This window comes from Urocitellus parryii, chromosome 6, assembly GCF_045843805.1.
Source record: "Urocitellus parryii isolate mUroPar1 chromosome 6, mUroPar1.hap1, whole genome shotgun sequence".
Classification (NCBI taxonomy): Eukaryota; Metazoa; Chordata; class Mammalia; order Rodentia; family Sciuridae; genus Urocitellus; species Urocitellus parryii.
Window position 1 is genome coordinate 112,126,523 of NC_135536.1, and position 17,867 is coordinate 112,144,389.

At 34.0% G+C, this 17,867-nt stretch overlaps 1 protein-coding gene across 5 annotated transcripts in view; it reads left to right on the plus strand.

Annotated features, from left to right (window-relative positions):
• The window catches only part of Pias1 (protein inhibitor of activated STAT 1), a 131,419-nt gene that overhangs the window by 99,741 nt on the left and 13,811 nt on the right, over nt 1-17,867 (plus strand). For all 5 annotated transcript variants that reach the window (XM_026408806.2, XM_026408810.2, XM_026408809.2 and 2 more), the window contains exons 8-11: nt 7,822-7,895; nt 13,243-13,403; nt 15,030-15,160; nt 16,164-16,344. In XM_026408806.2, coding sequence (XP_026264591.1) covers nt 7,822-7,895; nt 13,243-13,403; nt 15,030-15,160; nt 16,164-16,344 — 547 coding nt within the window. The remainder of the gene's footprint in view (nt 1-7,821; nt 7,896-13,242; nt 13,404-15,029; nt 15,161-16,163; nt 16,345-17,867) is intronic.

A 17,867-nucleotide genomic window follows, 5' to 3' on the forward strand; every position in this document is an offset into this window, starting at 1 on the left:
CAAACCTAGGACCTTATGTGTGCCAGGCAAGTGCTCTAACTACTGATCTACATGCCTAGCCAGGATGAAAGATTTTCTAAACAGAGGAATAATTTTAAACAGAAACATGTTCAGATTTGAAGAATTTGATCCTTACTTTGAGAACTGAATCAATGGGAGGCAAAGCTGATGTCGTGAGGTCAGTTAGTAACCTATAGCAATTAGTATACATAAGTGATGACGATACCTCGAATTATGGTAGTAATGATGGAAATACAAGTTGACAGTTTTGAGAAGTATTGAAGGATAGAAATTGTATTGATTATGTGTGGGAATGAAGAGAAAGTGAAGGGCATAGATTAGCTCTAGACTTCTTAAGCACCAGGTAACTTTTTCTTGCCATTTACTGAAGTAGAAAACAATACTAAAATGATCAGGTTGCAGAGGAGAAATCACAGTGCACTGTTATATTGTGTGTGAGAAGTGATTAGGCATCCACGTGTTGATGCTAAGAAACAGTTTTATAAGACCTGGCTTTCTCACTTATCTGCCCTTTGCCCTGTTTCCAGTACTCTCTCTCTGTAGTCTCTTCCTGACACCCCGCACTGTCAAGTCTCTTTCATCTTTTAAATATAGGAAAACAAGCTCCTCTCTAGTTAGAGCTCTGTGTTCCTCCTGTTGTTCTCATCCTAATTTCTTCAAAAGGTAGACTGCACTTGGTCTTTGTACCTCCTTTCTGCAACTTATTAAGGTCTTCTAACCTGCATGATTCCACTGAAACTGATCTTGGAGATGTCACAAGTGCTAGTCTGATTGCCAAGTGTGATTTTTATCTTGGATGTTTCTGTTGCATTTGGTACTAGCCATTTTCTCCTTGGGATTCTCTCCTTGTCCTTCTCTGACCATTTCTTTTTAATCACTTGCCTTCAGTGGATTCTTTTAAGAGTGGTGTCCTAAATGTTAGTGTTCCCTGAGATCCATCTTTGGCCCACTTTTCTGTGAACATTTCTATAGACAATCACATTGCTTAAACTGGCACTAGCTCCCAAATAATGTATTTTCATCTCAGAAAATACAGAATATCTTATTTGTATAGCTAACTGCCTTCACCTAAGCATTCTACTGGGCTGTCTGGATTCAAGTATTTGAAACTGAACTGATCAAATCCTGTTAAACTGACACCTGAAGTATTTCTCAAATCTGTCTAATCTTATAATTGCCATAATTTAATAAACCCTTAAATTCTGCCTCTATTTTTTTAAAAAACTATTCTTAAATGATATGTCCCTCTCTTTTCTTGACTCTTCATAGCTCTCCCCTGGTAGCAGCCTAACTTGATTTAAATAGATCTGATCTTACCATTCTCTTCCATTCCATGGCTTGTTAACACCAACAGAATAAAAACTCCAACTTCATAGCATAACATTCAGTTTTCCATGATCTGGCACTCGTATTGTCATCTGTGTGCATTCTTCTCATACTTTACATTCCAAATATGTAATTCTTCCCCCCCCCCCCCGCCCAGTGCTTTAGTTTTGAACTAAGGTAGTAATGATAGAAATATAAGTTGACAGTTTTGAAAAATTTGAAGGTTTGTGTCCCGACTACCCACTTTGTCTAGCTACCTTTATCTTTCATGTTTCGCTTTTTCCAGGAGGCATCCTAGAAGAAACCTCTAGAGAGCTAACTTTCAGTTAGCTTCCTGAACAGCTTCCATTAGAGCATATTAAAGATAATCTCACTTTGAGTCTAAATTATCAGTTCCTTCATACTCTGCTATGAGTTGATTTGGGCAGGAATTTAATCATCATCACCATATTATCATCATTGTTGTTTTAATTTTTCTTGCTTAGCACAGTATCTGGCATATAGTAGATTTTCAAATTTTTGTTGACATTAACTAGTGAAACTAGAGCTAGAGTAAAAACCAGGTCCAGGCATCTCTTTCCTTGTCCATAAAATGAGTATTGAGCTTAATATGTTTGGTTGATTACAACCTTAAAATTCTGAAAATCTGAATTAAAATACTCAGATATTAATGAAGGATAGAAATTATTTTTAAACTATAATGACTCCATCTAATAGATATCTAATATCAGTAGTACTATCTAATAGAAAAATCTGTGGTGATGGAAATGTTCCACATCTATACCATTCTGTATGGTAATCACCAGCAATATGTGAGTATTAAGCACCTAAAATGTGACTGGTACAAGTGAGGAACTGAATTTTAAATTGTATTTAAAATTATTTAGGGTCTGGGGATGTGGCTCAAGCGATAGTGTGCTTGCCTGGGCTGGGTTCAATCCTCAGCATCACATACAAATAAAATAGAGATGTTGTGTTCACCAAAAACTAAGCAATAAATATTTTTTAAAAAATTCTCTCTCTCTCTCTCAAAAAATTATTTAGTATAAATTTAAATACAGTCTCATATGATAATTCTGGTAGCTCGTAACAACAGGGATTAAAAACAAGATTACTTTTAAATATAGCTAAGCTATAGCTTTATTATAGGTGACATAATAAAATACCGTTATCACTGCAGAGCATAATAACATAACAAAACCTTAACTCCCAAATGGTTTCCCATGTTTTGATTTCCCATGATTCATTTGAGTTAATTTTTGTATATTGTGCAAGGTAAGGTCATTCCCCCTTCCCCATACATATCCAGTTATTCCAATAATATATATGTATCCAGTTGTTCCAACAATATTTATTGAAAAGACTATTTTTCCCCATTTAATTACTTTGACACATTTGTCAAAAACTGACCACAAAAATATGAATCTATTTTCAGACTCCTCTTTTCCATTGACCTGTGTGTCTATCCTTATGGCAAACCATAATCTTAGTTCCTGTAGCATAATGTTAAGCCTTGAAATCAGGTAAAGTCCTCCAACTTGATCTTTTTCATAAATGTTTTGACTACTGTAAGTCTTAATATGTAAAATGATCATAAACAGTGATCAAATGCAGTATATCTCAGGAGTACTATATTAATCAGCATTTGAAAATCTATCAATATACATTACCTTCTCAATAAATTAAAAAAGAAAAATCATATAGTCACCTCTGTAGATACAGAGAAGCTAGTTGGCTAAACTCAACATCCATTCATGGTAAAACTCAGCAGAATGGTGTAAGAGTATTTACAAAAGCTTACAGATAATAGTAATGGTGAAAAATTTGAGTGCTTCACCCTTAAGATGAGTAACAAGGCAAGGATGTCAGCTCTCAGCATTGCCTTGGAGATCCCAGCTAGCACAATGACGCAAGAAAAAGAAAATACAGATTAGAAATGATGAGCTAATTATTGCCTGTTTCAACTAATTATCACCTTTATTTGTCTATTAAAAAAAATAATTTCAAAAGTATCTCCAAAAAAGCTGCTAGAACTAATACATGAGTTTAGTAAGGTTGGGGAATACATGGTTGATATACAAAAACGAATTGCTTCTGATGGTGATGAATAATTGGAAATTAGATTTCAAAAAACTGGAATTTAGAATAGTGTCCAGAATTATGAGATATTTAGGCATGCACTGCATAAAATATGTGCAAGATTTTTATGCTGAAAACTATGGAACACTGCTGAGAAATAGTAAAAGAAGACCTGAATAAATGGTGAAAGATGTCATATTAATGGGTGAGAAGACTAAATATTGTTATGTCAGTTCTCTAAATTTATCTGTAGATTAAATCCATTCAGGATCCTAGTAGTATCTTTAAAAGTATCTTTAGAAAAAAGGATTGACTAAAGTTGGATCTATAATGAAAAGAAAAAGGCAAAGTTTTGTTTTAAAATATAAATTGGCAAACATTCTAAAATAATTTCAGAAAATTCTCCCACCTTTAGTCACAAAAGCTAATATAGATTTAGTATTAGGTGTTTAAAAACATTTTATATGTATTAACTCATTTAATCTTAAAAACAGTGCTGTGATATACTATTAATCCCATTTGCCAGATTATGAATAATGTGAGGTTGAGTGGCTTAACTAAGGCTGAATTCTAACATAGGCTGGCTATTGCCTCTTCTATTTCAATTTTTTTTTCTAATTACTGACCACTTTGGTTCACATAAAGCTGAAGTTATAATCTATGATGTGATTTCATTTAAGTGGAAGTTTAGATATGCAAGACTCAAAGTCAGCTACTATTTCCACTGATGTGTGGAAGAAGGGTAATGGTGAGGTAGTTGGTGAACACATGCATGATGGTTAGTGTATTAGGATTCTCTAGAGAGAGAACCAATATATAGAGAAAGGTAAGTGAGAAGGGATTTATTAAGGGGATTGGCACTGACAAAAATGCAGTTTAAGAAGCCCCACAATATGGGTCTGCAAGCTGGAGAATTGGGAAGCCAATAGCGTGGCTGAATCTAAGGCCAAAGAACCCAAGGCTAAAGGCCTGAGAACCCTGGGCATTGCTGGTATAAGCCCTGGAGTTCAAAGACTGGAGGACCTGGAGTTCTGATGGGAGAAGGTTGGGGGTGGAAAGTTGCCTTTCCTCTGTCTTTTTGCTCCTATTCTTAACCCTTCCCTTTGCACAGCTGATTAGATTGTTTCCACCCATATTGAGGGCAGATCTAACCACTACTTGATCCGTGGACTCACATGCAGTTTTCTCCAGCTACTTCCTCACACATACACTCATAAATAATGCCTTATTAGCTCAGTAGGTATTTCTCAATCTGGTCAAATTTACATCTAAAATTAATCATCACAGTTAGTATTCACATTACTTTTTTTTTTTTTTTTTTTTAGTGGTACTGAGGATTAAACCCAGGGGTGTTGTATCACTAAGCTATATTCCAAGCCCTTTTTATTTTTCATTTTGAGACTAAGATCTCACTAGGTCACCAAGGCTAGCCTCAAATTTTAACAGTCTCCTTTCTCAGGCTCCCGAGTCACTGGGACTATAGGCACACTCCACTGTGCCTTGTTTCACCTTGGAATTCAATTTCATTTGTATGTTGATTTCATGTGACAATTATTTGTTGTCTTTTATAAGTTGCTGTTCTTTAAAAATATAAGAAAGAGTTGACTAAGATTGGGTATATAATGGTAAATACATATTTTTATAATTTATATATGGCATTAATTAGCATAGTGTTATAGTAGCTTACTTTCCAAATTAAAAATCAGAAATGTTATTCCTTTTTGGATATGAAAAATCAGTCCATGAAATACATAAAGACTTTGAAATTTGGAATTTCCATGCTACAAAATAACTTTTTAGTCTAACATCAAAATCACATCTGGAGCTTTTTAAAAACTACTCACTCATGTTCCTCTTTCCCATTCTCATTCAATGAGCAGTTATAAATCAGAGTGCTCTAAAGATAGCTCTATGTTCATCTTAGTTGAGAGCCCCTAATTTATAGAATCAGATTTTGGACCATGTTAAAAAGTTGACACTATATGATCACCAAGATCATATAGGATTCTTAGTTCTCATAAATGATGAGCACAACAGATATCTGCTGTGCAGTCATTCTTGCTTATGTGAGTACTTTCCCCTCTCTTTATTTATTTATTTTTTTTTACTGTGTTATTGGGTCAAACTTAGTTGTACGATAGCTCTAAAAGTCTATGGTTCACTATATACAGAACCACTCTACCTCTGTCCTCCTCAAAGGACTTTAAAGGTAATGGGACAGTTTTTTTAAATTATTTGGATATTTTGGCATTTTCTATCTCACCTATTATGTTATTTGTCATTGGTTGAATAACAGATGCCTGAAGCTTTCAGACAAGAAGGACAATTTAGGGGGATCTCAACTAATATTAACATTAGAACTATCATCTAGTGTTGGTTCCAGTTGTATTCTAAGTAAAATTAAGTTCATGGAGGAGGATTTGACTTGCCCAAAATAGTGCAACCAATTTATAGGTAAATAAATTTAGAGCCCAAACGATTATTGTTAAAAAGCAGTTTTTTCATGTAATTTGAATTATTTAGAATTTATGTTTTACAATATTGTATTATCTGATATTTCATAAATTATCTTTTGCTGTTTCTTAATTTCCTTTAAAATAGAAGAACCCAAATAATATTGGTCCACAGTTAAGAAAATCTTGATGCTATATCTTAGAATTAAAAAGGAGTCTGCCTTTTTACCCCTTGCACATCAGATAGAGCACTAATCTTTAGGGTATATAAAGAACTCAAAAAGCTAAACACACACACACACACACAAAAAATAATCTAATCAATAAATGGGCCAAGGGAGGGGAGGGGGGATAGTAGACAATAGGACAGACAGCAGAATACATCAGACACTAGAAAGGCAATATGTCAATCAATGGAAGGGTAACTGATGTGATACAGCAATTTGTATACGGGGTAAAAGCGGGAGTTCATAATCCACTTGAATCAAACCGTGTAATATGATGTATTAAGAACTATGTAATGTTATGAACGACCAATAAAAAAGAAAAAAAAAATAAATAAAATAAATGGGCCAAGGAACTGAACAGACGTTTCTCAGAAGGTGATATACCATCAATCAACAAATATATGAAAACATGTTCAACATCTCTAGCATTAGAGAAATGCAAATCAAAACTACTCTAAGATTTCATCTCACTCCAGTCAGAATGGCAGCTATTAAGAACACAAACAACAATAACTGTTGGTGAGGATGTGGGGAAAAAGGCAAAATGGTGCAGCCAGTATGGAAAGCAATATGGAGATTGCTTGGATACCTGGGAATGGAACCACCTTTTGACCCAGCTATCCCTCTCCTTGGTCTATATCCAAAGGTTTTAAAAACGTCATACTACAGGGACACAGCCACATCAATGTTTATTGTAGCACAATTCACCGTAGCTAAACTGTAGAACCAACTTCGATGCCCTTCAGTAGATGAGTGGATAAAGAAAATGTGGTATGTGTGTGTGTGTATGTGTATATATACGCACACACACACAGTATTCACATTATACATACACACACACACATACATACACAATAGAATATTAATCAGCAATAAAAGAGAATAAAATCATTGCATTTGCAGGTAAATGGATGGTGTTGGAGAATATAATGCTAAGTGAAGTTAGCCAATCTCAACCCAAATGCTGAATGTTTTCTCTGATATAAGGAGGCTGATTCATAGTGGGTTGCAAGTGGGAGCATGGGAAGATTAGAAGAACTCTAGATAGGGCAGAGGGGAAGGGAGGGGGCATGAGGGTAGAAAAGAGGATGGAATGAGATGGGCACCATTACCCTAGGTACATGTATGAAGATACAAATGGTGAATATACTTTGTATATAACCAGAGATATGAAAAATTGTGCTCTATATGTGTAATATGAATTGCAATGCATTCTACTGTCATATATAACAAATTAGTATAAAAATTTTTTTTAAAAAATAAGTCTGCCATCAGTTGATTTTTGTCAACATGCTATAGAAATTTCCTTTATGATAATGTAGTACAGGTTTTTGTTCCATGAGTCATACAGGAAATGTAGTCAGTATAAAGATATACAATTCTTTGGCTTCCTTTTTTTGCTTATTGTAGAAATGTTTTAGGTTTTTCCATTCAATTGAATGGGAAAGTACTGGGGAATGATACTGACCAAATTATATTGGTAACATGTGCATGTGCCAAATGTAATAACTAATCCCACTCTTTTTTATAATTAATTATAAGTGAACCAATTAAAAATGTAAAAAAAAAATCCTGGGATATAATTAAGCAGACTTTATTTTTTTATTTTTTTCTAAAAAAGTTTCTTGTTTCAAGTTTCTTCTTTTTTAATGTTACGTCAACAATATATTTTTAATAAACTTAATTCTCTTTGTTTTCTCTTCAATGAATTTCAGTTAAAGAGAAATTGACTGCCGATCCAGACAGTGAAATAGCTACTACCAGCCTAAGGGTTTCTCTTCTATGTCCAGTAAGTGTTAACTGATACTTGTTTTCAGGAAGATTTAACATACATACATGTACCTTTTTTTTTTTTTTTTTTTTTTTTAAATGGTGGTACTGGGGATTTAACCCAGGGACACTATACCACTGAGCTACATCCCTAGCCTTTTTTATTTTTTATCTTTAGCCAGTGTTTCTCTAAGTTGCTTAGTCTGCCTTTAACTTGGAATTCTCTTGCCTCAGCCTCCTCAGTTGTTGGGATTTGGGGCATGCACCACCATGCCTAGCACATTTCTTCTTTTTAATTAGGTGCTTCCTATATCTGAGAAATTTTTTACTTTTAAAATCTGACCACCTTTGTTATAGTTTATAAAAACTGGAAAGCTATCAAGGCATAGGATTTGGAATCTAAACAAGTCTAAAAAATTCTCTCTACCCTTAGTAAGACTTGTCTAAATATTGCTTGTGATTAATGACTATCTCTCAAGTTCATGTGTAAAATCTCAAAATAAGGAAGTTTATTGTATTGGGGTATTTATTAAAACTTGCACTTTAATAATACTCTTCTGAATAAAAACCTAGCCATGATTACCCACACATCCAACTTAGCCATTTTTGCCTCACTATTCTACTCAGCCTAAATAATTGAAGTTTTATTTATATATTTTAAAAAAACCCTAGGAATATGAGGTCAGAATGAATCATTTGTATGAAATAAATGTATGGTCCTAAGATATAAACAAGCTATTAAACCCATGGAGGACAAGTCTTAAGAAAATGTGTTGTTAATGTTTATTTCTGAACTAATTTGTTAGGTCTACCAATAGTAGGGATGATAACTGTAGAATATGGCTTCGTATGAAAATATTTGAAAAATTAATAGTAAATTACTTTGACATTTTGATTACCTTTTGTTCTATAATTAATCAAATTAGTCATATCTACATTTGGGAGCAAGTATGAAGAATGTTTTTTGAATTCCCTGAATTGTTCAGGCAGGGCTGATATTGAAAGCTTTTGATAATGACATCCTGCTAACTTAAGATGATGAAGTTACTGATTTCCTTTCTACTCTCTTTGTTGTTGTTGTTGTTGTGCTGGGGATTGAACCTGGGTCTTGTGCATTCGAGGAAAGCACTCCACCAATTGAGCCATATCCCCAGTCCACTGAATTCCTAAAGGAACAAAGAACTTACAGAGAAATTAAATGATATTTGTCCTATGTCTCAGTCTTTTATGATTTATAAAAGCTTAAACAATATAAAAAAGTCATTAGCTCATGAATTAGTTTATGATACTATACATAGCTTTTAAAAAAAAAAAACTTTTTGGAGGGAGGGTTAATTGCTAAGGGAATTCCTCCTTGTTATAAACTTTTGTAAGTTTATTTGCAAATATCCATCATATTCTAAAAAGGGAAAGTTGGTAATCACAAGATTTGAAACTCAGCCTCTCCCCTGATATCAAGTTTGAGAAAATAGGTATATTTAAAGTTGAGTGATCATTTTTAAAGATCAGAAATGTGATTAGCACATAATAGTACAGAGGAAAAAAAAAATACAGTGAAGAAAGTAAAAGCCCTCAAATTCTTGGTGCACACCTGTAATCCCTGTGGAGGCCAAGAAAGGAGGACTACAAGTTCAAGGCCAGCCTCAGCAGTTTAGCAAGACCTTGTCTCAAAGTTAAAAAGGGCTGGGAATGTAGCTCAGTGGTAGCACCTCTGGTTCAGTAAACAAACAAAAAACACCAATCATCTTGAATATATTCTTTCTATAACTTTTCTTCTTATTCCTCTTAATAACCAGTCTTAGGGAAGCTATATTGCCTCCAAGTTTTTAATATTATTGTTTAAAATTATATAATTAAATAACAATATAAATGTTGTAACAATCTATGTTGTAAAGGAAACTAGTATTTTCTTTTTTAACATTTAGAAAATTGAGGGCTGGGATTGTAGCTAAGCAGTAGAGCTCTGGCCTAGCAAGTGGGAGGCCCTGGGTTCGATCCTCAGCACCACATATAAATAAGTAAATAAAAAGAAAGGTATTGTGTCTGACTACAACTAAAAATAAATATTTAAAGAAAAAGAAAAAATTGATTCACAGACGAGAGGAGTAGAGATGGGAAAATGAAAGTTTTGAAGATTTTATATACATCTTTACCTATCTATTTATTCTCTTCTCTTTTCTCCAAATCCTGATTCATCCATTCCTGCTTCCATAGTTCCTTGCCACCTCATTTCATTGTAAAGCTGGCCCACTAAATTATCATTAACATTCTCTAGTAATATGGGAAAAGAACATGAACTATAAAAAATTCCCAAGTAATTCCACAAATAAAACTTCCAAAGTTTATACTGGAGTGCTTTAGAGAATAGATAAATTTAGAAAAGAAGGTAAGTTTTATTTTCCATTTAAATCCCTGAAGAAAGTCTTGTTTTTCTGCATTCTCACTTTAAAAGTATTTACAGTTATGCTAATATATGTGATATTTATAACATTTAACACTTACATAAATCATTTATTCATATAAAGCACTCCAGTATAAACCTTGGAAGTTTTATTTGTGGAATTACTTGGGAATTTTATAGTTCACGTTCTTTTCCCATATTATTAGAGAATGTTAATGATAATTCAGTGGGCCAGCTTTTAATTTTTCTTCCTATATCCCCCCACCCTTCTCTCTTTAGTTCCAAAAGCTTTAGTAGTTTTTTAAAAATTCAGATTATAGAAAAAAGAACTATATATATAGTCTGTAATTATTATACTTTCATGAGTTTCTATTTAGTTAAAGGGATAATCTCTTTATAGTTGTTCAAGAACAGTAAGGCCATATGTTTTAGATGTTTTTACCCAAAAATAAAACAGCAAAGACAACTCATTTATAATTCAGATTTATAGAATAAAAATGATGATTTGTTCCCTTTGAAGTATGGAAATCTGTGGCTCACTATTAATTTGAATGGCCCTTGTTGTGATATGCAGAGCCCCAAATAAATGAGCTTCCCTTTTTGGTGTACTAAAGGCAATGAAAATAAATAAAAATGTTTTTGCTCTTTGAGAATATTTTGGTTCTGATTTATTAGCAATAGAGCTGGACAAATCACCTATTTTGGGGGACCTTAACCAGACCTGTAATCTCAAATATAAATGACACAGTTGATAGAAGGAAAACAAAGAAACAAAAACTCTGAACATTTATTTATGAAGTATTTATTATTATGAAAAAGGTGGAAAGTTTTCTTTAATAGCTTTCTTTCTTATTGTAAAAAAAAAATACTGATATTTCTAGACTGTGTGTGAACGTGCACATGTATATGTGCACGGTACTGGGGATTGAGCCAGTGCTTTACCACTGAGCTACATTGCCAACTCTCCCCACACACACTTTTTTTTTTTTTTTTTTTTAAGATACCATCTCACTAAACTGCCCAGGCTGGCCTCAGCTTTGACATCCTCCTGCTTCAACCACCTGAGTAGCTGGAATTACAGGTGTGTGCCACCAAGCCTGGCCCTAGGCTTCTTTTGAGAAAAGCTGGTTAGAACTTTTATCTAGAGTGTTTTCTCTTGGAATAGCATCAGTTGTAGTGTAGCACTATTGGGAGTAAGGTAAATGGCACAAGAAAACATATGGAAATTGTTTACAAAATTTTTTATTTGCAAATAATGCAAATATTCGGTGTTCTATAAAGGGAAAAAGGAAATCTGTAATCACAAGGTGAAGGTAGTCAAACCTCAGCATCTCCCCTTGTATCAAGTTTGAGAAAACAGGTGCCTATTTATCAGATAAATATTTAAAGTTTAGTGACTTTTTAAAAATCAGGAATATGAGAATTATCACAGTGCTTATTTTATGTTTCTTTGAAGCAAGGCATTTGTGAGCTAGATTGGAGGTTCTCTCAGTGGAGCACAGCTACTTTTATAATCCTAATACTGTATAACTGGTATTACTCCTGTGTCATAAGTTTATAGCTTGTTCAAAGGCCCTTTTTAGTCCTTCATCACTACATCCATTTGAAGTAAGGAGGAAACAGTGTTACTTTAGAGATAGAGAAGGAAGCCCAGAAAGGTTAAGTGCCTTTCCTAGAGGCACAGTAAATCATTGGTACCAGAACAATAGTTAGTGCCTCAAATGACAGTTAATTTCCTTGGTAGACTAGGAAATTGCACATTTTCCTGAAATTTTTCTAAGCCAGGAATAACTCATATTCCTCATTTATTCTCAAGCCTTTATATTTTCAAGCTCACAAATATATGGAAAATCTTTTCTAGTTACTTGGCAAATAATGTTATCAGTGAAAGAAGATAACTTCTATACTGTGTGGTCATTGTGGGCTTTGTGGACCCCAAGTGCTACAAGGTGGCCTCCAGTGAAGAAAGTTGTGATATGCCAGCTCCCTGTACAGGTTTCTGGGCCACATCTCTACAACTAGCAGCTCAGGAACAGATGAAGTAGATTTCTTTGTACATAGCATAGATTCAGCCTATGAATGAACTCAGGCAACAATTGCAGGGCAGGAAGGAAAGTCTCCTAACCTGCTGGAGGTGCTGGAGACACATCTGAATTGCTGGTAATATGCGCACTGAAGGGAGAAATACAGAATACACACATATACTTCCTCCTCAGAGTTGTCATGGAGGAGAGTGGGTGATACTGATTTGAGTTTTGTCCTTTGAAGTACTCTCATTCAGAGTTGAGGTTGATAGTAAATATTGCATCTAATTACATCATATGGTGACATGCAGTATCTAATAACACATTCTTTTTTCCTTTTTCTAACCCCTAGTTATGTGGTTAACTTTTTCTTAAATTAGGGATTGCTTTAAGAATTTGAGATGTGTGGGGGGTCCAATCCCATAATCCCAGCTACTGAGAAGACTGAGGCAGTAGGTTCACAAATTTGAGTCCAGCTTGGGCAATTTAGTGAGATCCAACAAATTCAGTAATAATACAACAGCAACAAACTTTGTTGTAGTTTCCTTAGTCATTGTATTTGGTATTCAAAGAAATTGTAATTTTTTGACCTACAGATAAGTTTCACAGAAAATGTGGTTATTAATGTTCTTTTACCTCGATAAAAAATAAAGCCAGCGGCTTGGGAGGCTGAGGCAGCAGGGTGGCAAGTTCAAAGCCAGCCTCAGCAACTTAGTGAGGGCCCAAGCAACTCAGTGAGACCCTGTCACTAATTAAAATATAAAAAGGGGCTGGGGATGTGGCTCAGTGGCTAAGTGCCCCTGGGTTCAATTCCTGGCACAAAAAAACAAACACAGTATGCTTTAGGTCAGAACACAAACACAGTCTGTTTTAGAAAATTTTTTAATCAGAGCTTAAGTTTTGAACAACAGTTGTCTAATACTTTTTCTTCTCTTTTAAAGCTTGGTAAAATGAGGCTAACAATTCCATGTCGAGCCCTTACATGTTCTCATCTGCAATGTTTTGATGCAACTCTTTATATTCAAATGAATGAGAAAAAACCAACCTGGGTTTGTCCTGTCTGTGATAAGAAGGCTCCATATGAACACCTCATCATTGATGGGTATGTCACTTTTAAGGCTTTTTTTGGTACCTTGAAATAATCATCTATTACCTAGATTCATTACTTGTCAGGTTGGGATAAAAAAATCTAAAATTCTGAAAGTAATGTTTTCTAAGTTATAAGTTTGTAGAATACCCATGATTTTAAAGATCAGTATTTTAAAAATCAATAATTAAGTATTTTTAACTTGATGTCTGCTTGTTTTGAAAACACATACTTGTCAGTGCCTCCTGATGTTTACCAATTAAAGCACCTGTGGTTCTAAGCAGGGAATGCATATACCTTTTCCTAACATGAGCTCATCTATCTCCAGAACATGCAGACCATATTGGAGAAAGCATGAAAGAATTGTGAAATTCTGGCACACTCAAGCTCATCGAAAACTGTGCTTTTTAGTACAAAAGCCTGTTTCTGGAGATTAGGTCGAACTTCGAACTTCAATCATGGTCCATCATACCTATTCTCCCGCTGTAAAGGCTCCTACAACTGATCAACACCCCAAATAACAACTTCCTTTGTTTTTCTATTTGTATTTCTATTCTTGTCTTTTCCTTCTTTCAGTTTTCTTTTTCTTTTTTGTCTTGTCCACCTATTGCATCACAATAATAATTTTCTTTAACACTCCTGTTTTTGTCTGTTGTATCGGACATCTTAGTATGATTGTATAGCTTCCTTTAAAACAAACATTTTCTGTACTCTCCAGCAAAACTTAAAACAGCTTATTTATAGTATTTAAGAAAACACAGGAGTCTAAAGGTGATAATAGAAATGGAATATATTTATCAATGCAGTTGTAATTTAGAAGGTGTAGTCATTGGAAAAAATATGTAACATAAATGTTTTATGTTTAATTTGTCAGAATTGGCAGTGATCAATAACTAGTAAATATGAGTTGAATAGTAATATTTTACCAACTCTATATGTTGTATAGTTTTAGGTTCCCCCTTTCTTGTAATAAAGGAGACACACACACACACACACACACACACACACACACACACTCTCTCTCTCTCTCTCTCTCTCTCTCTAAGAAAAATTGAAAAACACAAGAAATCAAGAACTTTTTTTTGGTATATAATTTTCTGGTTTGTTTTTACATAATTGTGATTATATGCTATTAATAATTTAGCATTGTAACCTAAGAATTTGATCATGATTAATTTTGTACATTCCCTGTAAATATCATTTTAAATGTCCACATATATTATTAAGGACAATATTCAGTTACATATTTTTATATGTATTGCTTTGGTTTATCAAGTAATACATGCCTATTGTAGGCGATTTGGAATGTGTTAAAAGATATACTACTTTACAGAATTTTGTTTATAAAATGCAAATTTTTTCTTGGCCTTTTTTCACTTTTTAATCCATGTTATTAATAATCTTTGACAATGTAATTTTTTATGGTTACATGATATATCCTTATATAAATATACCACAATTCAGATAGCTATTTTTTTATTCAGCATTATATTTTGAAAACAAATATAATTTACCTGTTCTATTTTGTTTTTCCTCATTTATACTTGTATAAATATAGACATTCTGAATATTAGAACAGTAATATTTCAAATCTATCTTCAATTGAAATGTGTTATCCTAAGGACAAACTGTTTTTTATAGCTTGTTTATGGAAATCCTAAAGTACTGTACAGACTGTGATGAAATACAGTTTAAAGAGGATGGCTCTTGGGCACCAATGAGATCGAAAAAGGAAGTACAGGAAGTTTCTGCCTCATACAATGGAGTTGATGGTGAGTGGTAGTTAGTCACAAGGGAAGGGTAGTTTCCTTGCTGCCATAAACCATGGTGTTCAATGTTTAAATTAATACATTTTTTAAAACCCTGAGCATTTTAGGGATAGCTCAATAATTACTAAATTGATTTAATGTTCAGAAGTAGATGAATTCCTTTTAAATTTTTCTGATATTAGATTTCAAAGTAATGTAATCTGTGTGTGTGTGTGTGTGTGTGTATGTGTATGTATGTATGCTGCTGGGGATTGAACCCAGCCAGGGCCTTATGCATGCAAGGCAAGCACTCTACCAACTGAGCTATATCCCCAGCCCTCAAAGTAATTTAATCTAATAAGCCATTTGTAAAGTCAAACTTGTGAAATAGAATCCTTTAAAATTTTTTAAGACTTCTAATAGAGTAGTAAACATTCCTTTTTCATTTGTGTATATATATACACACATATGTCTGTCTGTATACACCCAAATGAAACAAAAATATACTATTAATGTTTTTGCTGGAAGGAGGTTATGAGTTATTAATGTTAATACTTCCTAAGAATGTCAGGTACTATATAGCTAAACATGTAATACATATAGTTTGAAGCTAGGCATTATGGCACATACTTGTAATCCCAGCAGCTCAGAGAATCCCAACTTTGAGGCCAGATTTAGCAACTTAGCAAGACCCTCTCTCAAAATTTTTAATAAATAATAATAATAAAGGGCTGGGGATATAGCTCAGGGGTAAATTGCCCCTGGATTCAGTTCCTAGTACCACAAAATATTTTATATAAATCATTCAATTGTTTCTTCTCTTTTAGAACTGGTTTTTCAAAATAATCCTTTAGAAAACCAAATAATAAATAGTAGTTTTAAACTTCAAGAGCCTCTGTTGGTTTTCTGCTTTCTGACCCCAACAATGTAGTCAGTATATATTGATATATTAAACCATAGGGACACTGAGGAAAGAAATGAGATGTCATAAGTCTTCTTTGCCTTGTATTTCATTATTTCCATGCAGGATGCTTGAGCTCCACATTGGAACATCAGGTAACTTCTCACAACCAGTCCTCCAATAAAAACAAGAAAGTAGAGGTGATTGATTTAACCATAGACAGTTCCTCTGATGAAGAGGAGGAAGAGCCATCTGCCAAGAGGACCTGTCCTTCCCTGTCTCCCACATCACCACTAAATAATAAAGGGTAAGTGCTGAGACGTTAAAATACAATCATTGTGAAAGTTTAAAGGGATTAAAGACCTACCAAATACAATGATAATGCTTGATTATAGAACTTAGGCTGAAACCAGACACAGTGTTGCATACTTGTAATTTCAGCAACTTAGAAAGCTAAGGCAGGAGGATCATAAGTCTGAGGCCAGCCTTGGCAACTTAGTAAAACCATGTCTCAAGAAGTTAAAAGTAATTTAAAAAAAAAAAAAGATAGATGGGGGTGTAACTCAGTGGTAGAATACCCTTCATTCAATCCTCATTACCCCTCCCCACACACACCAAAAACACCCTTAGCTTTAATTTTCCCCAGGTGTGTGATATTCTTAAGGGATTAACGTTAAAAGGGTCAGGTCACTTGGGTATAGAATTTATCATAATAAAAGATTATTTTTCTAGTACATAAATGCTCTAAACATTGGTGTACATCAGAATCATTGAGAATTTATCAAAATATGCTCCCATGTCTGAGTCAGGAGTAGGAACTGAGAAAATATGTTTGTAGTTCCCAGCTGCTTCTGATAGTGCACATTTGCTAAAAACAAGAAAATATATGCTGTAAAATTAACCCCAAATTGAATGTTTTTATGAGGCTGGCAAGGAAAGAAGTTAAGGATGACTTAGGTTTGAGTACACAGTATTTTCTGTTTTGCAGACTTGTTTGCCATATTTCCCATTAGTCACATATTAGTAATAATGAACCTTAGTTATACTTCAGTTCAGTTCATGAAACACTGTTATTTACCTATGTAAAACACCCTCTTTCTGGTCATGGATGATAATAAAATGAGTAAGTACAGTCCTAACCTAAAAGAGGGTAACATATAGGGCTGGGGTTGTGGCTCCATGGTAGAGCACTCGCCTAGCATGTGTGAGGCCCTGGGTTCGATCCTCAGCACCACATAAAGATAAGTAAATAAAGGTATTTAAAATTAGTTTTTAAAAAAGAAGAAGACTGTTTAAAAAAAAAAAAAAACAGGGTAACATTTCTAAGGGATAGTAAAACAAGTAGCAAACTCTAGCTGTACTTTTATTTATTTTTTTAAAAAAGAGAGTGAGAGAGGAGAGAGAGAATTTTTAATATTTATTTTTTAGTTTTTGGCGGACACAGCATCTTTGTTGGTATGTGGTGCTGAGGATCGAACCTGGGCCGCACGCATGCCAAGCGAGCGCGCTACCACTTGAGCCACATCCCCAGCCCCTAGCTGTACTTTTAAACGGCTGTTAGTCTCATAAGCACATAGATGATTCTCAGCAAAAAAATTTCATGTGTTGCTGAGACATAATTGTAAGCACACCAATAGTGAATCTTGAAATAAATTTTTTATTTTCCTTTTAGAGGAGTATATCAAGAAAAAATATGTAGCATTTTGTAACTGAATAGGAACTCTTCAGAAAATTTTCCATGAAACAATAGCACCTGAAGAGAAAATGCAAGAGAGCGAATGAACTTCCATAAATGGTTATCATTGTTAAGATTTCAAAGTTCAAGAAGAA